This window comes from Trichomycterus rosablanca, chromosome 22, assembly GCF_030014385.1.
Source record: "Trichomycterus rosablanca isolate fTriRos1 chromosome 22, fTriRos1.hap1, whole genome shotgun sequence".
NCBI classification, from domain to species: domain Eukaryota; kingdom Metazoa; phylum Chordata; class Actinopteri; order Siluriformes; family Trichomycteridae; genus Trichomycterus; species Trichomycterus rosablanca.
Genome location: NC_086009.1, coordinates 9,086,203 through 9,111,521, shown reverse-complemented (window position 1 = coordinate 9,111,521; position 25,319 = coordinate 9,086,203). Strand labels below are relative to the sequence as shown.

Genomic DNA, 25,319 nt, shown 5'->3' with positions numbered 1-25,319 from the left:
GAATTAGAGTGGAGACTGCGAGCCAGGACTTCTCGTCCAACATCAGTGTCTGACCTCACTAATGCGCTTCTGGAAGAATGATCAGAAACTCCCATAAACGCACTCCTAAACCTTGTGGAAAGCCTTCCCAGAAGAGTTAAAGCTGTTAAAGCTGCAAAGAGTGGGCCGACATGATATTAAACACTATGGATTAAGAATGGGACGTCACTCAAGTTCATATGTGTGTGTAGGCAGACGAGTGAATACTTTTGGCAGTATAGTGTATGTTCCTATATTTGCTGACATTTATCTGTCCCTTAATTCTTACCAGTCTCCCTGTTCCTGCTGCTGAGAATCACCCACAGAATGATGATACCACTACCATGTTTTACTATATGGATGATATTAGCCAGATATAGTGCTTGCTGTTCTGCCCATCAGACCAGCAAATCTTTTTTCTCATGCTGTCAAAGACCTTTACGCATCAATTAGCTGTCATATACCTTTACTCAAAAGTGGCCTTTGTCGGACGATCAGGTGGCGCAGTGGTAAAATACGCTAGCACACCAGAGCTGGGATTTCGAATACATCATATTGAATCTCAGCTCTGCCATCCGGCTGGGCTGGGCGGCTATATGAACAACGTTTGGCTGTTGTTCATACAGGGTTAGGGAGCCGGATAGGGACCTCAATTACGACTGATGGAATTACGACCTCTGCTGGCTGATTGAGTAGAGGAATAATGCTGATCAGGGTGTGGCTCTCTGTGCACAGGGCTGATTCGTATAAGAACTCGGCTGGTGCAGGTGAAAAAATGCAGTCGGCTATTGCTCACGTATCGGAGGGGACGTGTGTCAGTTCGCTCTCCTCAATCAGGGGCGGGGGTAAGCACCAGTAGAGAGGAAGCATAATGCAACTGGGTAAAAATTGGACGCGCAAAGGTTCAGAGATGGTTGTCTGTCCAACAGGTACTCCCATCTCTACACAAGTCTGCCAGAGCTCATAAATAAAATAGTTCTTACCTCTGGGGTTAAAGGTGAGGCCAAGCCAGGCACCTTTAGCCTGATCTTGGTAGGTCTGGATATGCTCCCAAACAAATCCGTTCTCACTCTCATCCAGCACTGATAACAACTCTGCTCCCACTGATAGAAAGAGAAAGAGAGACTTTGAATTTTGCAAAATATCTACAAAATATCCAGCTCCACTTTGTAGTTCTACAATTACTGACTGTAGTCCATCTGTTTCTCTACATACTTTTTTAACCTGCTTTCACCCTGTTCTTCAATGTCCCCCACAGGACCACTACAGAGCAGGTATTATTTAGGTGGTGGATCATTCTCAGCACTGCAGTGACACTGACATGGTGGTGGTGTGTTAGTGTGTGTTGTGCTGGTATGAGTGGATCAGACACAGCAATGCTTCTGCCAAAAATTTAAATGTAAGTGGAATAGCATAAATTAAGAGACAAATAGTAAATATATCAGAGGCTTTAACTAATCACCCAAGCAAAGCATTATTAAGAATAGAACATGTATGGCAGCACCAACTCTTTGCCTAGATCGGGCTGTCCCTCCAAACTGGATGACCAGGCAAGAAGGATATTGATTAGGAACAACTTTTATGCACTTCCAAGTCTGTTTGGCATGTGACAACAATCTCACAAGCTTTACAGAAGTCTGGCCTGTATGGCAGACTGGCAAAAAAAAATAAGCCGCTAATAAAACGTTTCACCTTCCAACACTTGGAGGATTCTTACACCATTTGGCAAACGTTTTAAGCTCAGATGAGACCAAGACTGAACAGTAAGTGCTTTGTTTGGTAAAAAACAAACACAGACCACCACCCAAATACAGAATACACACTGTGAGGCATTGTGGTGGCAACATTATGCTGTGGGAATGTTTTTCCTTCGTAAAACAGGCCAAATGGTCTGGAGTTAAGGGAAATTTGTGCTGCCAAGTATACTCATGTAACCTTCTGCTAGCTGTGGGTGGTTCACCTTCCAGCAAAACAACCCTAACACACTGCCAACCCAATAAAGCAGTGGTGTAAGGATAGAAAGATGACCGGCCTAAGCCAGAGCCCTGATCTAAATCTGATAGGAAAATCATTGCAATTCGTTGCATTACACTCACTGTCCATTTCTAGTTCTACAATTACTGACTGTCGTCCATCTATTTCTCTACATACTTTTATCTTCAATGGTCAGGACCACCACAGGACCACTACAGAGCAGGTATTATTTAGGTGGTGGATCATTCTCAGCACTGCACTGACACTGACATGGTGGTGGTGTGTTAGTGTGTGTTGTGCTGGTAAGAGTGGATCAGACACAGCAGCGCTGCTGGAGTTTTTAAATACCGTGTCCACTCACTGTCCACTCTATTAGACACTCCTACCTAGTTGGTCCACCTTGTAGATGTAAAGTCAAAGACGATCGCTCATCTATTGCTGCTGTTTGAGTTGGTCAGCCTTCATCAGTGGTCATAGGATCCTGCCCACAGGTGCTGTTGGGTGGATGTTTTTGGTTGGTGGACTATTCGCAGTCCAGCAGTGACAGTGAGGTGTTTAAAAACTCCATCAGCATTGCTGTGTCTGATCCACTCATACCAGCACAACACACACTAACACACCAACACTCAAATAATACCTACTCTGTAATAGTCCTGGGAGTCCTGACCATTGAAGAATAGTATGAAAGGGGGGTAACAAAGCATGCAGAGAAACAGATGGACTACAGTCAGTAATAGTTCCTATATGGTAAGTGGAGCTGATAAAATTGACAGTGAGTGTAGAAACAAGGAGGTGGTTTTAATGTTATGGCTGATCGGTGTACATGTGGGTGTGTTACCTTTCTTGCATGTGTGTAAAGCCTCTTGCTGTAATCTCGGCTGGTACAAATTAAAGGCATAACAGGAGTTTCTGAAAGGAACCCAGGACCAATCACCCACTGTCTGAAGGCAGTGCCCAGGATACATCCACTTGTGATCTATGGCTTTCTCTGAAAAGGAGCAAAATAGAAATGTTTAAGAAGATCCGCCACAATTCGGGATAATTTGGCTACTTAGAGAGACGGCTTGATACAATACTTATTAAAATTGTAAAGGATTGTTCTACTCTATTGCTTAACCAGCCAAACATGCTGCTTCGTTTAGTCAACATAATATACACAAAACATATATTGGAAATGTAGCGTAGAAATAAACAAATAATATGTAAGTTCAGATAAAAAACAACAGATTAGCGACTGTATTTTGCTGTTTTACTTCGTGCCTTTACTTTCCTAGTCATTGTGCAAATAAATGTCATTTCCGTAACAAGAAGGTACCAGTTAAAAGCTTAACAAAAGAAACAAAATCGCACGATAAATCACGGCACAGCAGCCAAAATCCAAATCACAGCAAAAAAAATCATAACCACTGCTTACCTTAGCTTATGTTCTTCCAGATGCTATTAAATTTATAAGCGTGTGTCTCATTATGAATATAATCCGTTATTTTGTAAATGTGCTTATAATTAAAAACCTCCAAACTTTTCCCGTTGTGAAGTAAAACACGAACTCGTTAGAAAGCCAATCAAGCGTTTCATTGACACATCATCTGTGTGACGCAAACTGAATAAATGCAAATAACAGCATTCCTTTTCTTTTTTTATGCATTTCCTCCCCCTTTTCTCCCCCTTTTTAGCGTGTCCAATTGCCCAATTGCATCATGCCTCCTCTCTGCCTATGCCGATCCCTGCTCTGACCGAGGAGATCGAAGCTAACCCACGCCCCCTCCGACATGGGGGCAGCAAGCCATATGCTGATTGGTTAAGAAAGTGTTGTGCCACCTAATGTTGTGTACATAGAGACACACCCTAAGAGCACTCTTTCCTCATCTCTGTGTAGGCGCCTCTAATCGGCCAGCAGAGGTCGTAATTGCACCAGTCATGAGAGAGAGAGACCCATGTGCGGCTTAGTCCCGCCCATCTGAACAACAGGCCAATCGTTGTTCATGTAGCCACTCAGCCTCAGCCGGCAAGGCAGAGCCGAAATTCGATACAATGTATTCAAGATCCCAGCTCTGAGCAGCTAATAACAGCATTTCTTACTAACAATTAAAATCAGAAGGTCTGATTGGTTCAGAAAGCGGTTCTTTCAACCATTAGCGCCGATTCTGTAGGAGCGTTCCATTCACCCCAGTCGTTCCTGTGAAGTGCACTACGTAGGGTGTTCAACCACTTTAAGTGAGATTCCAATCCAACGGTAATGAAAAAATTATGAAAAGAGTCATGAGTCGAGTCAGAGTCATTTGAAACGAGTCCGAGTCGAGCCTGAAGTCGCTGTGTGTGGGACTCGAGTCCCCATCTCTGCTTTCACATCATCACATGAAAATCTTCTTCCCCTTAAAGCTTCTTTGAGTGATCCAAAAAGGTGGAAATCAGATGGAGCTAAATCATGACTATAAGCTCTCTCTCAGTCTCTCAGACACGACCAATTACTACCCCCCCCCCTCACCATTGCCAGATCCCTTGTACTTTTATAACTAGTGTTGCTCTAGAAAGCAGATCCAACACAGTATTTAATCTTGATTAAATAACATCGACTGAAGCAAGCAAGCTTATAGCCTGATAATGCAAGCACAAAAGCATGCTGGATAAGTACCTGAGTAGTCTTAAACTAGAAACACACACCCTACCTGTGTTTATCTGACATATAGCTGCATCCAATTTGGCACTGCAGGATGACACGGTCCATTGTCCACTAGTAGTCATGTGACCACACCCAACCATCAGGTTCGGCTCGCCATCATGCCAAACGCTGAAGGTAACCTCGTCTTCACCCAGCCATCTGTAGCTCCGGCCCTAGAAACACACACCAGTGTTATTTACACATTTGGAATGACATTTGAGCAAGTAGCACGGCACACACACACTCCCTCTCACACACTCACGCACACACTCACCCCGTCATTGCGAAGTCCGATCCAGGCAGGTTTGCGCAGGGCATCGAGTAGAAGTGTAAGGTATGCGTGCTGTCGCGGCTCTCGTATCGTAGCCAGAGTGCCGTTCATGGACTCGCACACATGCAGGGCTCCCTCCCAATCCTGCCTCGCCTGCAACAACTGGTACTGCACACCCTGAAATTCGAAAGGCCGGTCTAGTGCAGGGGGCAGAAGGTCCACACCAGGGGGAATAGCAGGGTCTAACAAACATGGGCACATAGATTCCTTTCATTTTGAGGTACTTAAATATGCATAATGTTAAACAACATATAATAATACAGGCTTAGAAAAGCAGGTCACATTCACCATTCTGGCTACGTCTCAAACCACAATCACTTTACTGCCAAAAGTATTCACTCGTCTGCCTCCACACGCATATGAACTTGAGTGACGTCCCATTCTTAATCCATAGGCTTTAATATGATCTCGGCCCAGCCTTTGCACCTATAACAGCTTCAACTCCTCTGGGAAGGCTTTCCACAAGGTTTAGGAGTGTGTTTATGGGAATTTTTGACCATTCTTCCAGAAGCACATTTGTGAGGTCAGACACTGATGTTGGACGAGAAGTCCTGGCTCGCAGTCTCCGCTCTAATTCATCCCAAAGGCGTTCTATCGAGTTAAGGTCAGGACTCAAATTCTTCCACACCACACTCGCTCATCCATGTCTTTATGGACCTTGCTTTGTGCACAGTCATGTTGGAACAGGAAGGGGACGTCCCCAAACTGTTCCCACAAAGTTGGGAGCATTAAATTGTCCAAAATCTCTTGGTATGCTGAAGCATTAAGAGTTCCTTTCACTGGAACTAAGGGGTCGAGCACAACGACCCCACACCATAATCCCCCCTCCACCAAACTTTACACTCGGCACAATGCAGTCAGACGAGCACCGTCCTCCTGGCAACCGCCAGACCCAGACTCGTCCATCGGATTGCCAGACGGAGAAGCGTGGTTCGTCACTCCAGAGAGTCCAGTGGCGGCGTGCTTTACACCACTGCATCCGACGCTTTGTATTGCGCTTGATGATGTAAGGCTTGGATGCAGCTGCTCGGCCATGGAAACCCATTCCATGAAGCTCTCCACACGCTGTTCTTGAGCTAATCTGAAGACCACATGAAGTTTGGAGGTCTGTAGCGATTGACTCTGCCGAAAGTAGGTGACCTCTGCGCACTATGCGCCTCAGCATCCACTGACCCCGCTCTGTCATTTTACGTGGCCGAGTTGCTGTTGTTCCCAATCACTTCCACTTTGTTATAATACCACTGACAGTCGACTGTGGAATATTTAGTAGAAAAATGAGAACTCTGTTGTCTGGTTCAACCTAATAGCCAAACCAAATATCACTTATTTCTCCAGATAAATGTTCTCATATATGACAACAACACAACTGAGTGCAATAACCTGGTAATGTCAGTATTACCTTTCTTCTTCATGCAGATGTAGCCATGTTTCTCTGTTTCACACCCTCTAGACGCCCACATTCCTGTGGTTTTGTGAGGACTGTTGTGCAATAGCATGACACAATTACCCTAAAACATACAAAAAAGAAAAAAACAGAAGGCATTGATACACTACATGACCAAACATGTGAACATCTGGATTGTTGGACAAGCATAATCCAAAACCACTGTCTTCACTTTTAAACTGATCTTGGGCAAGAAGGCCCGACTTCCAAAGGTGTTCTGTTGGGGTGGGGTCAGGACTCACAGTTTACAGCCCACAATCATGCCAGAACAACAGAGAGCAGTGTGCAAACTAATCAACATACACTGATCAGCCATAACACTCACTGTCCATTTTATCAGCTCAACTTACCATATAGAAGTAATTTGTAATTCTACAATTACTGACTGTAGTCCATCTCTTTCTCTACATACTTTTTTAACCTGCTTTTACTCTGTTCTTCAATGGTCAGGACCCCTACAGGACCACCGTAGGTATTATTTGGGTGGTGGATCATTCTCAGCACTGCAGTGACACTGACATGGTGGTGGTGTGTTAGCGTGTCCACTCACTGTCCACTGTATTAGACACTCCTACCTAGTTGGTCCACCTTGTAGATGAAAAGTCAGAGATGATCTATCATCTATTGCTGCTGTTTGAGTTGGTCATCTTCTAGAACTTCATCAGTGGTCACAGGACGCTGCCCATGGGCATTGTTTGCTGGATATTTTTGGTTGGTGGACTATTCTCAGTCCAGCAGTGATGTTTAAAAAACGTATCAACTCAAACCAGCACAACACACACTAACACACCACCACCATGTCAGTGTCACAGCAGTGCTGAGAATGATCCACCACCTAAATAACACCTGCTTTGTAGTGGTCCTGGGAGAGTCCTGACCATTGGTGGACAGCATGAAAGGGGGCTAACAAAGCATGCAGAGTAACAGATGGACCACAGTCAGTAATTGTAGAACTATAAAGTGCTTCTATGTGGTAAGTGGAGCTGATAAAATGGACAGTGAGTGTAGAAACAAGGAGGTGGTGTAATAATGTATGTGTGTGTAAGAGAGAAACAATAAAATTTTATTTTTATTATTATAAGTAGTAGAAGTGTCATTAATGTGTAAAAATAAGGATGAGGAAAAGTAATAATACAGGAATAAAGAGGGTGAGTGTACTAAACATATAAGCATATACCAGATTTTTGTTTGGTCCACTGTTGTTCACCGGCTCCCCAGGAGCCCAGTTTGTGTAGCTAAGTAATCCAGACTCTGCCCACTTAAAGTGTCCCTGTATATCTGATGTAAGTCCAACCCACAGATGGAAACTGAAGTTGGGCAGCAGGGTTACCAGGAAGGCTGTCAAACAAAAGAGAGGACATGGTCATAAAATTTTTTTTTTTTTTTTTTTTAAATGTAAAGTGCATATACACTGATGAGGCATAACATTATGACCAGACCACCTTTCTAATATTGTGTTGGTTCCCCTTTTGCTGCCAAAACAGCCCTGACCCAGGTTCTGAACCTGGGTGAACCTGGTCTGCAACAATGCTTAGGTAGGTGGTACGTGTCAAAGTAACATCCACATGGATGGCAGGACCCAAGGTTTCCCAGCAGAACACTGCCCAAAGCATCACACTGCCTCCACCCACTTACCTTCTTCCCATAGTGCATCCTGGTGCCATGTGTTCCCCAGGTAAGCGACGCACACGCACCCGGTCATCCACGTGATGTAAAAGAAAACGTGATTCATCAGACCAGACCACCTTCTTCCATGGCTCCGTGGTTCAGTTCCGATGCTCACGTGCCCATTGTTGGCGCTTTCGACGGTGGACAGGGGTCAGCATGGGCACCCTGACTGGTCTGCGGCTATGCAGCCCCATACACAACAAACTGTGATGCACCAGCACGATCTTCTTCAGCAATCTGAGCTACAGTAGCTCGTCTGTTGGATCGGACCACACGGGCCAGCCTTCGCTCCCCACGTGCATCAATGAGCCTTGGCCGCCCATGACCCCGTCGCCGGTTTACCACTGTTCCTTCCTTGGACCACTTTTGATACATACTGACCACTGCAGACCAGGAACACAGCACAAGAGCTGCAGTTTTGGAGATGCTCTGACCCCAGTCATCTAGCCATCACAATTTGGCCCTTGTCAAACCCACCCACTAACAGGTGTAGTGATGAAGAGATAATCAGTGTTATTCACTTCACCCATCAGTGGTCATAATGTTATGCCTCGTCGGTGTATATAAATATATACACATATGATGGCAACACATTCCAAAAGCGTATTGACGGGTATGTTTGTCACCCCTTGTACACCATTTATAAGACCCCCAGTGACCCAATGTTATTGTCACTGCACTGCTCATCAGTGTGGGTCCATTTCAATAAATGGTAGGTGTAGCTTAAGTTGTCTGTGTGCGTACCTTGCTCAGCGTATGTAGGAACAGTAGCCAGTTTGGCGCCTTGAGTTTGGCACATCATGCGGGCAGCAGACCAGGTGACACGTCTGGTAACTTCTTGCCCAAACACCTTATAACACTATCCAAGAGCAGTAAAGTAAAATAATACATATACAGTGTATCACAAAAGTGAGTACACCCCTCACATTTCTGCAAATATTTCATTATATCTTTTCATGGGACAACACTATAGACATGAAACTTGGATATAACTTAGAGTAGTCAGTGTACAGCTTGTATAGCAGTGTAGATTTACTGTCTTCTGAAAATAACTCAACACACAGCCATTAATGTCTAAATGGCTGGCAACATAAGTGAGTACACCCCACAGTGAACATGTCCAAATTGTGCCCAAATGTGTCGTTGTCCCTCCCTGGTGTCATGTGTCAAGGTCCCAGGTGTAAATGGGGAGCAGGGCTGTTAAATTTGGTGTTTTGGGTACAATTCTCTCATACTGGCCACTGGATATTCAACATGGCACCTCATGGCAAAGAACTCTCTGAGGATGTGAGAAATAGAATTGTTGCTCTCCACAAAGATGGCCTGGGCTATAAGGAGATTGCTAACAGCCTGAAACTGAGCTACAGCATGGTGGCCAAGGTCATACAGCGGTTTTCCAGGACAGGTTCCACTCGGAACAGGCTTCGCCAGGGTCGACCAAAGAAGTTGAGTCCACGTGTTCGGCGTCATATCCAGAGGTTGGCTTTAAAAAATAGACACATGAGTGCTGCCAGCATTGCTGCAGAGGTTGAAGACGTGGGAGGTCAGCCTGTCAGTGCTCAGACCATACGCCGCACACTGCATCAACTCGGTCTGCATGGTCGTCATCCCAGAAGGAAGCTGACGCACAAGAAAGCCCGCAAACAGTTTGCTGAAGACAAGCAGTCCAAGAACATGGATTACTGGAATGCCCTGTGGTCTGACGAGACCAAGATAAACTTGTTTGGCTCAGATGGTGTCCAGCATGTGTGGCGGCGCCCTGGTGAGAAGTACCAAGACAACTGTATCTTGCCTACAGTCAAGCATGGTGGTGGTAGCATCGTGGTCTTGGGCTGCATGAGTGTTGCTGGCACTGGGGAGCTGCAGTTCATTGAGGGAAACATGAATTCCAACATGTACTGTGACATTCTGAAACAGAGCATGATCCCCTCCCTTTGAAAACTGGGCCTCATGGCAGTTTTCCAACAGGATAACGACCCCAAACACAACCTCCAAGATGACAACTGCCTTGCTGAGGAAGCTGAAGGTAAAGGTGATGGACTAAACCCAATTGAGCACCTGTGGCGCATCCTCAAGTGGAAGGTGGAGGAGTTCAAGGTGTCTAACATCCACCAGCTCCGTGATGTCATCATGGAGGAGTGGAAGAGGATTCCAGTAGCAACCTGTGCAGCTCTGGTGAATTCCATGCCCAGGAGGGTTAAGGCAGTGCTGGATAATAATGGTGGTCACACAAAATATTGACACTTTGGGCACAATTTGGACATGTTCACTGTGGGGTGTACTCACTTATGTTGCCAGCCATTTAGACATTAATGGCTGTGTGTTGAGTTATTTTCAGAAGACAGTAAATCTACACTGCTATACAAGTTGTACACTGACTACTCTAAGTTATATCCAAGTTTTATTTCTATAGTGTTGTCCCATGAAAAGATATAATAAAATATTTGCAGAAATGTGAGGGGTGTACTCACTTTTGTGATACACTGTATATCATTTATAGTGCATGCATGTTCACACATTTATTGATTACCTAAAGAGCTGAACGTTGTGGTTATCCCATTACTTACTGTAGCGCATATGTTTCTCTGTAAATTTTGTTCTCCTGTACCCCATTTATTTATCTAAAGGCATCCCCATAATACCCCCAGTGACCAGGGTTATTGTCATTGCACTGCCGACAGTTGTAGCTTATAAATGCAATACATGTACACAGATCAGCCATAACATTAAAACCACCTCCTTGTTTCTACACACGCTGTCCATTTTATCCGGCTCCACTTACCATATAGAAGCACTTTGTAGTTCTACAATTACTGACTGTAGTCCATCTGTTTCTCTGCATACTTTGTTAACCCCCATTCATGCTGTTCTTCAATGTTCAGGACCCCCACAGGACCACTACAGAGCAGGTATTATTTGGGTGGTGGATCATTCTCAGCACTGCAGTGACACTGACATGGTGGTGATGTGTTAGTGTGTGTTGTGCTGGTATGAGTGGATAAGACACAGCAGCGCTGATGGAGTTTTTAAACACCTCACTGTCACTGCTGGATTGAGAATAGTCCACCAAGCAAAAATATCCAGCCAACCACGCCCCATGGGCAGCGTCATGTGACCACTGATGAAGGGCTACAAGATGACCAACTCAAACAGCAGCAATAGATGAGCGATCGTCTCTGACTTTACATCTACAAGGTGGACCAACTAGGTAGGAGCGTCTAATAGAGCGGACAGTGAGTGGACACGGTATTTAAAAACTCCAGCAGCGCTGCTGTGTCTGATAACACACCACCACCATGTCAGTGTCACTGCAGTGCTGAGAATGATCCACCACCTAAATAATACCTGCTCTGTCGTGGTCTGGTAGGGGTCCTGACCATTGACGAACAGAGTAAAAGCAGGTTAAAAACGTATGTAGAGAAATAGATGGACAGTCAGTAACTCCTATATGGTAAGTGGAGCTGATAAAATGGACAGTTAGTGTAGAAACAAGGAGGTGGTTTTAATGTTAAGGCTGATCAGTGTATGTAGCAAATAGATATACTTAATAAAGTGCTCAATGAGTGTATATGCTCATATACAATAATGCACCTTTAAGGCACACATGAGAGGTAGGGGGCAGTGAAGAAGTTAATAGGTTTTACCCTGTGTAAGAATGGAGTCCAGCCATCAGGGCAGCCCGCAGGGGTGAGAGGTGGGGCTGGGGTGGGAGGTGGTGTTCCTGTTACATTTACTTTCTTGCACACGTAGGGTAAATCGATGTGACACTTCTTATCCGCCCATTCACCTGTAAGAGAGAGTGAGTGTGAGTTTACCATCATACATTAGTGTGATAGTGTGAATTAAATAGACTTTAATTACAATGTCTTGAGTATCATAAGTATACCAATATTGACATGATCCACATTAAGATAATTTAAAACAGATAAATATATGTACTTTAAACAACTACCCCCCATAGGAAATATGGGGGGCAAATATGGGATTGTGATGGGGACATTGGGGTGTACAGGGTTATAGGTGTCTGAGCACTTGCCTCTATTGTCTAAAGCTGGCATCTTACTGATATATAGTAACATATAAGGGTAAATACACTACATGGCTGGTGCTACGGTGCCAGCAGTCTATAGGGCGGCCCACCCAAATTTGTCTGTGCTTTTGCTAACCTTTAGACGCAGATATGTGGACACACTTGCTGTCCTTGGTGACGGGATGAGGTTCTCCAGGTCCCCAGGACACATAATTAAGGACTGAGTGATCGGACCACCTGAATCTGCCATCGTTTTCAAATGTGTGCAGTCCAATCCACCAGAGATCACTATCTATCCTAGACATCTAGAAAACACACACACACACACACACACACACACACACATACAGAAATTAACATATAAAAATAGTTTTATTTCATTTATCATTTCATTTCAGGGTGGCACAATGCAGTAACAAATCTCTTGCAGGATCCTAGTCATCACCTCTAGACATAGCCAATCATGTCTGTGCAGATGCCCGGCTGGCTGATAGCAGCACTCAGATTCGAATTCGAATTCGAATGATTTTCATAGCAAAGACTAAATACGTAGTCATGTCCAATTACCCTGATTGCGTCCTCCACTGATTCGACCCCTCACCGCTGACTGAGAATGCCTCTCAACTGACATACGCCCCCCTCCGACACGTGCTCAGTACAGACTGCATTTTTCACCTGCACGAGTCGAGTTCATATACACCGATCGGCACTGTGCACGGACAGCCACACCCTGATCAGCATCATTCCTCAGCCCTGCGCAGGCGGTATCAGTCAGCCAGCAGGGGTCGCAGTTGCACCAGTTTTGAGTACCCATGATCCAACTTGCCCCAACACTATGAACAACAGCCAATCGTTGTTTACGCGGCCGCCCAGCCCGGAAGGCAGAGCTGAGATTCGATACAATGTATTCGAAAACCAAACTCCGGTGTGCTAAAGTACCTTACCGCTGCTTTCTGTTTGCAAAAAAAACAGGCAGAGTGGCTGTAGTTTCATAATACCAACATACCACATCGTTAGGGGCGAACGACCTGCACCTGCGATCTCCCTATTTAAAGGGGCGTCGCCAGGCTGCAGCCGTCACACCTTTTTCCTTTGTTTGGCTCTGTTGCACGCCACCGCTCTGGTTTTAGGGATAGACCCGGTGACCCCTGACGCTGATAGAGTGTTGGGGTGTGTAGGTCGAAAGGCCGAGGTAAGCCAGGGTTTTGGTTCCCTTCGTTAGGGACAGCCGGTGCGATTTCGCGCAGCCCTCGCGCTGCTGTTTATTTGTAGCGTGTGTAGCCAGCCCACCGCCTGCCAAGTTGGCAGCGGGTTAGCGCTGGGCTAACACCTCTTCAGCAGCAGCCCTTTAGCCAGACTCTGTACAGATTCGCTTAGACCGCTTTGGCTGAGCGGGTTAAGCTGCGGCTTCTATGTTCTTCTCAACCCCGGTTCAAATCTGCACTTTTGGCTTTGACGCCATTCTCTTTCTTCTTTTCCGGCTCCTTCCCAGCTTAGAAAAGCTGGTGACAACGCTGGAATAGCTTTTGTCAATAAGCTACCTCCGCGATTCTTTTTCTGTTTATTTTATCGGCTTATTTGCCGGTGCATGTTTCCCCGCTGCGCTCTTTACAAGCACGCGGGCGTGCATTTTCTCTCACCGCTTAATAGCGTTAAGAGGAAAGCAAACGCCTCGCACCTGAGCGATCTGGGTCCGCGCCTCGCGTTTTCCGCTCTTTCTTTGTGTTAACATTTTCTCTGTTTCAGTTGCCTGCGGCGCCAGCGGCATCGTTCGGGGTTCCCGAATTGTTTTTGTTTACTTATTATTTTCCTTTTGTGTTTTGTTTATAGTTTATTATTGTTAAATAAAACCCTTTTAACTCTGCATCCTTGGGTCTACCGCCTATCATTATAACACAAATCAAGCGATCTAGCAAGATATCATGTTGCAAAAGCCTGAAATAGCTCATTTAATCTACTCTCTCAAAATAAGCCGACTTTCTACTCTACGACTTTATATTCCTAAATGCGGATATATGTTAAAGCTTGTTTGTACCTTGCGCACAGTGCTTGCTAGAAAGTCCCTCTCTCTGGAAGAGTGTATGGAGGCGAGGAAGGCATTGTTCCAGGAGCAAATCCTCTCGGCCTGCTCCCATGTTGTGCGATGCTCGGACAGCTTATACTGAGCTTCCTCAAACTCAACCCACTCCAGACCAGAGTCTACACAAACAAACACGTACAGAAGCCATGTAAACATTTACTCACACGTGTTGTTCGTTAGAACACAACACTCAAACAGTTTATACTGAACCTCTTTAATATAAACAACATACTGTACACTCCTATAGTTAGTGGTAAAGACTGGTTAAAAATTATTTTATCAGCTCCACTTACCATATAGAAGCACTTTGTAGTTCTACAATTACTGACTGTAGTCCATCTGTTTTTCTACATACATTTCTAACCTCCTTTTACTCTGTTCTTCAATGGTCAGGACCACTACAGAGCAGGTATTATTTAGGTGGTGGATCATTCTCAGCACTGCAGTGACAATGGCATGATGGTGGTGTGTTAGTGTGTGTTGTGCTGCTGGAGTTTATTAATACCGTGTCCACACACTGTCCACTCTATTACACACTCCTACCTAGTTGGTCCACCTTGTAGATGTAAAGTCAGAGACGATCGCTCATCTATTGCTGCTGTTTGAGTTGGTCATCTTCTAGACCTTCATCAGTGGTCACAGGACGCTGCAAACGGGGCGCTGTTGGCTGGATGTTTTTGGTTGGTGGACTAATCTCAGTCCAGCAGTGACAGTGAGGTGTTTAAAAACTCCATCAGTGCTGCTGTGTCTGATCCACTCATACCAGCACAACACACACTAACACACCACCACCATGTCAGTGTCACTGCAGTGCTGAGAATGATCCACCACCCAAATAATACCTGCTCTGTAGTGGTCCTGTGGGGGTCCTGATTATTCAAGGACAGCATAAAAGGGGGCCAACAAAGCATGCAGAGAAACAGATGCACTACAAAATGGACAGTGAGTGTAGAAACAAGGAGGTGGTTTTAATGTTATGGTTGATCAGTGTATACAGAAACAACACACTGAGCATTAATAATATTAAAGCATTACAAACCTTCAGCAGACTCTGGTTTTAGCTCAGCTTTTCCTACATACACAAAAAAAAACACACAGATACATTTTGGTTAGTGTAAATAAGACGTCCAAAAGTCCTTTCGCACCTACATGTGTAAATGCATCTGAAAATAGGAATTCTGGGTTGACTGAGCAGGCAATTTTCTAGGTCAAGTGTACCTTCGTCTTGTGTTCTGTCATTAATAAACAGTTTTTTTATATACTGTATATATTTTGTTTATGCACTTTTGTTTATGCATGCTTCCTCTCCACCAATGCCGATCCCCGCTCTGATTGAGAAGAACGAAGTTAACCCACGCCCCCTACGACACGTGGGCAGCATGCCGCATGCATTTTATCACCTATACTCTGACGAGTGCAGTGCAGCTCAGCATTGTGTACGGAGAGACCACACCCTGAGAGCACTCTTTTCTCATCTCTGTGCAGGCGCCATCAATCAGCCAGCAGAGGTCATAATTGCACCAGTCATGGGAGAGAGACCCCATCCGGCTTAGTCCCGCCCATATCTGAACAACAGGCCAATCGTTGTTCATGTGGCCGCTCAGCCTTAGCCGGTAGGCAGAGCTGATATTCGATACGATGTATTCCAGATCCCAGCTCTGGTCCCAGCGTGTGTTTTTACCGCTGCGCCACCTGAGCGGCCTATAATAAACTGTGTTTATACATCTCTGCGTGTGTATCATTACTTATCGGTTCATTTCAGTATACCAGGACATGAGCCGTCACATGAGGAAAGCTGGACTACTTAACCCTCATGACCCTCACTCTTTGTAAATGTAGTGAATGTAAAACAGGCTTAGATTTGTGAGAGTATGAAAGTGCGATTACCTTTTGGTATTTTGCAGATCCAGTCCAGTTCAGTATGACAGTCTACCTTTACCCAGGTCATTTCTGCTACGTTAACTCCTCCACACCGCGCAGAGCTGTACAAACCCCTGCCGAAATTCTGATACGACACCTGACAGACACGGCAAGAAGGAAACAGCTTTTAGGATTTAGTCTTTTTTTTACAGGTGAAAATCTATAAGTGTGTGTGTGTGTGTGTGTGTGTGTGCAGGTCGGCACTTACAGCTGATCCATCGCTCCACGTCCAGCTGTCACTGCTTCGACGAGATAAACCAACCCAGAGCCAGTGCTGCTCATGATCTTCCTCCTCTCTGCACATACAGCCAGCAGAATGATAAACACCAGAACAGTTAGTTAGCCATTTAAGAATCCCCGAGACTCCCCGTATGTGAGCAAGACCGTTATCAAATTGCCAACACTGTCCAGACACTTTAAACGGCACAGACAAGCTTGTTAGGCCATTGGCCTCCACTGTTTTGAGAAGTACAGATGGCATGGTGGCTCGGTGGGTAGCACTGTCGCCTCACAGCAAAAAGGTCCTGGGTTCAATTTCCAGGAGGAGCGGTACGGTCCTTACTGCCTGTCTGTCTGGAGGAGTGGTACGGTCCTTACTGTCTGTCTGTCTGTCTGTTTCTCTGTCTGCTCACATATGTCTGTCTGGGTTGGTCTGTCTATCTATCTATCTATCTATCTATCTATCTATCTATCTATTTATCTATCTATCTATCTATATTTCTATCTATCTAATCTAATCTATCTATTTATATATATATATATATATACAGTATATATGTCTATCTATCTATTATCTATATGATCTATATATTATCTATAAAGGCTATTATCAGCCTTTGACACTATTTCTCATACCATTCTTCTAAATAGACTATCTTCCATAGGCATTAACCATATCGCACTTGACTGGTTTCATTCATATCTCTCAGGCCGCACTCAGTTCATTCAACTCAAATCCTTCAGATCTCAGTTTTCTCCTGTTTTATTTGGTGTGCCCCAGGGTTCTGTGCTGGGGCCCCTCCTATTCATCATTTACCTTCTGCCCCTTGGCAATATATTTCGCACTTTTAACATAAATTTCCACTGCTATGCGGATGATACCCAGCTCTACCTATCTAGTAAACCAAGTACTTTGTTCCCACCCTTATCCCTTTTAAACTGTTTATCTGAAATAAAAACATGGTTCACCTCTAACTTCCTAAAACTCAATAGTGATAAAACTGAAATATTGCTTTGCGGTTCAAAATCCACACTATCTAAAGTTGACAGTTTCTCCATCCCGATCGACAGCTCCTTAGTCTCCCCCTCACCTCAGGTTAAGAGTCTGGGTGTCATCCTAGATAGCTCTTTATCCTTTCACTCCCACATCAGTAATATAACCCGGTCTGCATATTTTCATCTCCGTAACATTAATCGTCTACGCCCCTCCCTCACCCCCCATACTGCCTCTATTCTTGTTCATAGTCTTGTTACCTCCCGTATTGACTATTGTAATTCTCTCCTTTTTGGCCTTCCTCATAAATCCCTCCATAAGCTTCAGCTGGTCCAGAATGCAGCTGGTCGTATTATTTCTAAAACTCCTTCATTTCATCACATTACACCTGTCCTTCAACAACTCCACTGGCTTCCTGTTAAATATAGAATCAATTTCAAAATTCTTCTCTATACATTCAAGGCCATCCATAATCTTGCCCCCCCATATCTGTCAAATCTTCTCAATATCGCATCTTCCTCCCGCTCGCTCAGATCCTCCTCCTCCACTCATCTCTCTTTGCCTTCTGCTCGTCTGAGTACCATGGGGAGCAGAGCTTTCAGCCGCTCTGCTCCCAAACTCTGGAACTCCCTCCCACCCGACATCCGTAACATAGATTCTCTTCCTCTTTTTAAATCTACACTCAAAACTCACCTGTTCAAAATAGCCTATTCTCTGTAATTTCCACTTTATTGTCCCTGTATGTTTTGTGTCCTTTTGTATGTTTGGTGTCCTTTTGTATGTATGTTTTAAAAACTCTTGTAAAGTGTCCTTGAGTGTTATGAAAGGCGCTTATAAATAAAATTTATTATTATTATTATTATTATTATTATATATATATTTTTTTATCAATCTATCTATCTATCTATCTATCTATCTATCTATATTTCTATCTATCTATATATATATATACAGTGTATCACAAAAGTGAGTACACCCCTCACATTTCTGCAGATATTTAAGTATATCTTTTCATGGGACAACACTGACAAAATGACACTTTGACACAATGAAAAGTAGTCTGTGTGCAGCTTATATAACAGTGTAAATTTATTCTTCCCTCAAAATAACTCAATATACAGCCATTAATGTCTAAACCACCGGCAACAAAAGTGAGTACACCCCTAAGAGACTACACCCCTAAATGTCCAAATTGAGCACTGCTTGTCATTTTCCCTCCAAAATGTCATGTGACTCGTTAGTGTTACTAGGTCTCAGGTGTGCATAGGGAGCAGGTGTGTTCAATTTAGTAGTACAGCTCTCACACTCTCTCATACTGGTCACTGAAAGTTCCAACATGGCACCTCATGACAAAGAACTCTCTGAGGATCTTAAAAGACGAATTGTTGCGCTACATGAAGATGGCCAAGGCTACAAGAAGATTGCCAACACCCTGAAACTGAGCTGCAGCACAGTGGCCAAGATCATCCAGCGTTTTAAAAGAGCAGGGTCCACTCAGAACAGACCTCGCGTTGGTCGTCCAAAGAAGCTGAGTGCACGTGCTCAGTGTCACATCCAACTGCTGTCTTTGAAAGATAGGCGCAGGAGTGCTGTCAGCATTGCTGCAGAGATTGAAAAGGTGGGGGGTCAGCCTGTCAGTGCTCAGACCATACGCCGCACACTACATCAAATTGGTCTGCATGGCTGTCACCCCAGAAGGAAGCCTCTTCTGAAGTCTCTACACAAGAAAGCCCGCAAACAGTTTGCTGAAGACATGTCAACAAAGGACATGGATTACTGGAACCATGTCCTATGGTCTGATGAGACCAAGATTAATTTGTTTGGTTCAGATGGTCTCAAGCATGTGTGGCGGCAATCAGGTGAGGAGTACAAAGATAAGTGTGTCATGCCTACAGTCAAGCATGGTGGTGGGAATGCCATGGTCTGGGGCTGCATGAGTGCAGCAGGTGTTGGGGAGTTACATTTCATTGAGGGACACATGAACTCCAATATGTACTGTGAAATACTGAAGCAGAGCATGATCCCCTCCTTCCGGAAACTGGGTCGCAGGGCAGTGTTCCAGCATGATAATGACCCCAAACACACCTCTAAGACGACCACTGCTTTATTGAAGAGGCTGAGGGTAAAGGTGATGGACTAGCCAAGCATGTCTCCAGACCTAAACCCAATAGAACATCTTTGGGGCATCCTCAAGCGGAAGGTGGAGGAGCGCAAAGTCTCGAATATCCGCCAGCTCCGTGATGTCGTCATGGAGGAGTGGAAAAGCATTCCAGTGGCAACCTGTGAAGCTCTGGTAAACTCCATGCCCAGGAGAGTTAAGGCAGTTCTGGGAAATAATGGTGGCCACACAAAATATTGACACTTCAGGAACTTTCACTAAGGGGTGTACTCACTTTTGTTGCCGGTGGTTTAGACATTAATGGCTGTATATTGAGTTATTTTGAGGGAAGAATAAATTTACACTGTTATATAAGCTGCACACAGACTACTTTTCATTGTGTCAAAGTGTCATTTTGTCAGTGTTGTCCCGTGAAAAGATATACTTAAATATCTGCAGAAATGTGAGGGGTGTACTCACTTTTGTGATACACTGTATATATTTTTTTTTTTTTTTTTTTTTTTCCTATCTATCTATCTATCTATCTATCTATCTATCTATCTATCTATCTATCTATCTATCTATCTATCTATCTATATATATATATATATTTCTATCTATCTATCTATCTATCTATCTATCTATCTATCTATCTATCTATCATCTGTCTATATATATATATATATTTCTATCTATCTATCTATCTATCTATCTATCTATCTATCTATCTATCTATCTATCTATCTATCTATCTATCAAATTCAGTCTAACAAATAATGTGCAAACAAATCAGTCAAGCCATGTACACAGACACTCTTACAACAGATGGGTGCTCCTTTAAAATGACTCGGACTCAACTCATGACTCGCAAAAAATGACTTGTAAACAATCCCTAGCATCAGCATGTGTTAACATTAGTTACGTGTGACAATTAACCCGTCTTTTACGTGTGACAATTGACCTGTTTTGGCCGTCTTAACCCACAGCGCACACAGTGGGTAAATGTTACAGCCAGCTTCCGGCGTAGTGATGAAGCGTCGCTCCCTACTCTCTACACAGTCTGAAGTTCACTTCATCTGAACATTTTCGTTACCTTTGGATTAGAATCTCACTTAAAATGGTGGAATACCCTACATAGTGCACTTCACAGGAGCAACAGGGGTGAATGGAACGCTCCGACAGAATTGGTGCTAATGGTTGAAAGAATCGCTTTCTAAACCAGTCAGACCTTCTGATTTTAATTGTTAGTAAGAAATGCTGTTATTTGCATTTATTCAGTTTGCGTCACACACATGATGTGTCAATGAAACGCTTGATTGGCTTTCTAACGAGTTCGTGTTTTACTTCACAACCGGGAAAAGTTTGGAGGTTTTTAATTATAAGCACAATTACAAAATAACGGATTATATTCCTAATGGGACACACGATTATACATTTAATAGCATGTGGAAGAACATAAGCTAAGGTAAGCAGTGGTTATGATTTTTTTTGCTGTGTTTTGGATGCAATGACAAACAAAACGTATCAGTTTAAGCTTTTAACTGGTACCTTCTTGGTACAGAAATTACATTCATTTGCACAATGACTAGGAAAGTAAAGGCACTAAGTAAAATGGCAAAATACAGTCGCTAATCTGTTGTTTTTTTATCTGAACTTACATATTATTTTATTTCTACGCTACATTTCCAATATATTTTGTGTATATTATATTGACTCGTGACTTGATTCGGACTTTAGCCTTAAGACTCGTGACTTGACTCGGACTCGTATTTTGTGACTTGTGAACATCTCTGACTCATATACAAACGCACTTGTAAATAAACACACCCGAATGACTCATGAAGTACTTTAAAGACGAAGTTCTCCTCATCCGGGTTGGAAAAGCTGGCCAACTCGGCGCCGTGCTTCCGGCAAGACAAATGAGCCTGGATCCACGTGAGCTTCTTTTCCAGCTCGCCCGCATGAAAGACCTGCAAGAACCAACAATAAAACACACACAAACACTGAGCATTTCTCACTGACAAAATGAACAAAATGCACTGACACATGCGCACATGCTCACCTTGTAGCAGTAGTGATGAGCGTTCGAGCTCTTCCACCCCGAGGGGCAGGATCCCGTCACAGGGGGAGTGGGTCGGGGTCTCGGTGGACTGGGGAGGTAGCCTCTGTTTTGTCTGCAGATGTACTTGAAGCGATCGCCGGCACACTCCTTTACTTCCCACAGGCCGGTGGCATGGCCCGTCGCCATGGCAACACACCCATCTTTAACGGGGGCTAAGGGCATAGAGTCATCACGCAGGGTCACGAGAGGCATAAACGTGTCTGGTAAGTGATGGAAGCTTCGATTAACGAGGTTAACCCTCGAGTCCTTGGCGGTTCTCGCACTCCAGTCATTATTCATTAGTCGTTCCAGTACTCGACTCAATATGAGCGTAATAAAATTGATTTATTTTAAAATGAATGCAAGTTATGTAGGCACTTAATGACTAAAATAATAATGTCTAATTGCACATTTGGTATACTATGGAAACAAAGTGGATTGTGAAACTATTCAGACCCTTTTCAGCCCCTTTGCAAGTCTTGTAGATTCAACTGAATAGATTTAATTGCCATTTTTGCCCATAAATCTGAGTTTTTATAAATAAAATTAATTTAAAAAAAACTATAATCTCTTGAAGTATTCAGTAAAGTATCCAGACGCCTTATTCAATACTTTATAAAAGCCTCTTTGGCAGCAATTACGTCTGCAAGCCTCCATGAATACGTCCCCAAAGCCACTCCAGTGTCATTTGGCTGTATGCTTTCAATCACTGTCAAGTTGAAAGCAGAACTGTCGGCCCAGTCTTCTTTCAAACTTCTTCAAAGATGATTCTGTATTTGGCTGCATTCATCCATCCCTCAATCCTTATTTTCATCTCATCAAAACAGAGATTCTTTTTCCTCATGTTGCCTCAGTGCTTTTCATGCCATTTTACAAACTCCAAGTGGGCTGTCACATGCCTTTGTCTTTCACTTAACAGCGTTCTGCAGGGATGGTTGTCCATCCAAAAATTTCTATCATCTCTGCACAGGAGTTTTGGGGCTTTAAAAGTAAATGTTGGGTTCTTTCTCACCTCCCTGACCAAGACCCTTCTAGCTTGGTCGCCCAATTTGGCCAGGTGGCCGACTCCATGAATGTACAAGTTTGTGCCATAAAAATATGTTAGAAGAGTTTGTAAGAAGAGATCCACAAACCAGTTCTGTGGACTTTGTAGGGTAAATTGTGCACCATTGAAAACCGTGGGTGTGCCTTCCCAAACTACGCCCAATTCTATCAAAGTGCAACACTTGGACCAAGTTAGTTCTAGGCGCATAAACTTAAACTGGATCATTAAGTGATTAAGTCTAGACTGATGGGTGAAGTGTGTACCACTCTTTGTATGGAGGTCATCCTGATTCTATAATCCAACCTTAAATTCTTATCTATTAAATACATCTCCTTGTAAGTGTTATGGGAACTTGAAAGAGCAGTTAGCATTTTAACACGTTTTGCTTATTGGCACATTGTCCATCAAGAAGTATGGGTACTGAATAAGGCCACCATTGCTTCATAGATCATGTTAACTATCCGGGTACAATATACACCAATCAGGCATGACATTATGTCCACCTTCCTAATGTGTTGGTCCCCCTGTTGCTGCCAAAACAGTCCTGACCCGTTGAGGCATGGACTCCACTAGAACCCTGAAGGTGTGCTGTGGTATCTGGCACCAGGATGTCAGCAGCAGATCCTTTAGCTCCTGTAAGTTGTGAGGTGGGGATCGGACTTGTTTGTCCAGCACATCCCACAGACGCTCGATTGGATTGAGATCTGGGGAATTTGGAGGCCGAGTCAACACCTCAACACAATTTTTGCTTTGTGGCAGGGCGCATTATCCTGCTGAAAGAGGCCACAGCCATCAGGGAATATCGTTTTCATGAAAGGGTGTACATGGTCTGCAACAATGCTTAGGTAGGTGGTACGTGTCAAAGTAACATCCACATGGATGGCAGGACCCAAGGTTTCCCAGCAGAACATCGCCTAAAGCGTCACACTGCCTCCGCCGGCTTGCCTTCTTCCCATAGTGCATCCTGGTGCCATGTGTTCCCCAGGTAAGCGACGCACACGCACCCGGCCATCCACGTGATGTAAAAGAAAACGTGATTCATCCGACCAGGCCACCTTCTTCCATTTCTCTGTGGTCCAGTTTCGATGGGCACCCTGACTGGTCTGTGGCTATGCAGCCCCATACCCAACAAACTGATATGCACTGTCTATTCTGACACCTTTCTATCAGAACCAGCATTAACTTCTTCAGCAATTTGAGCTACACATTTTTAACCAAGTGGAATAAATACAAAAGACATTACTATGCATTCATGTATCGATATTCACTAAGGTTAGGAGCGCAGGACCCTGGCAAATGCTGAAAACCTTAATGAAATCATTCTAATTAAAACTGCATTCGTATTTGTGCACTGAAACATTTACATTTGTGTATATAAGTTTGAAATTAATTGATAAACAATGCACTTATGCCTATTGCTTTACATACGCCGCATCGTCTGCTATTTTCCTCTCTCCAAAAAACTCCAATTTAATTAATTCCCATTTAATTCAATGGCAAACCAGTGAATAAGTAGATCCACAAATGTGGAACATGTGATATCTGAGGAATAACAGTATTTAAAATGTTAAATCTAAAACAATACAATATAAAACTAGATAAAACTAAAGGGACGAATACTTAATACCATAGGGTGTATAGGGGCACATGACATAATGCCTGATAACAAAAAGACACACACATAAAAAAGATCAAGCAAAGTATCTCTTCTGACTAAATAGTAAATCTATGACACATTTAACTGGCCTTTATCCAGAATAAATTAATCAAATGTTCAGACTTTGCTCTGGACCAAGAGAAAGTGACACAGTTCCAATATGACTCATCTGACTGGAAATGAATTTGTAATATATTTATTAGACATGCAAGAAATGTGTGTGTGTGTGTGTGTGTGTGTGTTTTATGTGCACATGCAGATGTCTATGTGGCACAGTGTATGCGAGTGTGTGTACCTGGCTGGTCTCGGTTCCAGTTCGAGTATGTCAGTTCCTCCTCAGTCAGCCAGCGGAACGGCCCGGTGCCGTTCTCATTGTGCAGACCGAGCCAGAAACGATCATCCGAACGTCCGAACACCAGGCTACTCACAAAGGCCTGCTCGAACCTTCACGCACACACATAAACGTCTTCGTTATTCATGTGTACTAAACCCATTTCTATTAGACCCCTAGTGTTGATGTCCAGCCAAACGTTACCTGTTGCTGATGACAGCTAATGTGGCATTGTAGCTGGCACACGCTTTTCTGGCACTGTCGAATGACACGGAATACTCTCCAACCCCAAAACAGGCGGGACTGTGCCATTTCCAGCCCTAAAAAAGTGAGAAATGGAAAGAAAGAGTCTTAATGAGAGCGCTGAGTAGGAGGTAAATAGGATGAATGCCATTAGCTGTCTGTCATAATGCTTAAATCAGGGACAGATGTGCTTGTGACTGGGGTTGTGACCAAATTTAATTATTAGCAGTTGGTCACAGCATAATATGAATATGAACTGAATATATTTTAATATAGTACTTTGTAGAACTCTTTCTTTGAATATCCCAGCTTTTTTGGAAGTCGGGGTCAGATCGCAGGTATTATTTAGGTGGTGTATGATTCTCGGCACTGCACTGACACTGACATGGTGGTGGTGTGTTAGTGTGTGTTGTGCTGGTATGAGTGGATCAGACACAGCAGCGCTGCTGGAGTTTTTAAATACCGTGTCCACTCACTGTCCACTCTATTAGACACTCCTACCTAATT

At 43.8% G+C, this 25,319-nt stretch overlaps 1 protein-coding gene across 1 annotated transcript in view; it reads right to left on the bottom strand.

Moving 5' to 3' along the window:
- The window catches only part of mrc2 (mannose receptor, C type 2), a 65,821-nt gene that overhangs the window by 5,151 nt on the left and 35,351 nt on the right, over window positions 1-25,319 (bottom strand). Inside the window, exons 10-26 of the mRNA XM_062985035.1 lie at window positions 24,774-24,889; window positions 24,534-24,682; window positions 21,498-21,709; window positions 21,263-21,405; window positions 16,333-16,420; window positions 16,092-16,221; window positions 15,244-15,276; window positions 14,160-14,323; window positions 12,261-12,429; window positions 11,739-11,881; window positions 8,839-8,953; window positions 7,604-7,764; window positions 6,382-6,490; window positions 4,926-5,164; window positions 4,659-4,824; window positions 2,831-2,980; window positions 1,002-1,121 (exon numbers count right to left, since the gene is read on the bottom strand). Coding sequence (XP_062841105.1) covers window positions 1,002-1,121; window positions 2,831-2,980; window positions 4,659-4,824; window positions 4,926-5,164; window positions 6,382-6,490; window positions 7,604-7,764; window positions 8,839-8,953; window positions 11,739-11,881; window positions 12,261-12,429; window positions 14,160-14,323; window positions 15,244-15,276; window positions 16,092-16,221; window positions 16,333-16,420; window positions 21,263-21,405; window positions 21,498-21,709; window positions 24,534-24,682; window positions 24,774-24,889 — 2,407 coding nt within the window. The remainder of the gene's footprint in view (window positions 1-1,001; window positions 1,122-2,830; window positions 2,981-4,658; window positions 4,825-4,925; window positions 5,165-6,381; window positions 6,491-7,603; window positions 7,765-8,838; window positions 8,954-11,738; window positions 11,882-12,260; window positions 12,430-14,159; window positions 14,324-15,243; window positions 15,277-16,091; window positions 16,222-16,332; window positions 16,421-21,262; window positions 21,406-21,497; window positions 21,710-24,533; window positions 24,683-24,773; window positions 24,890-25,319) is intronic.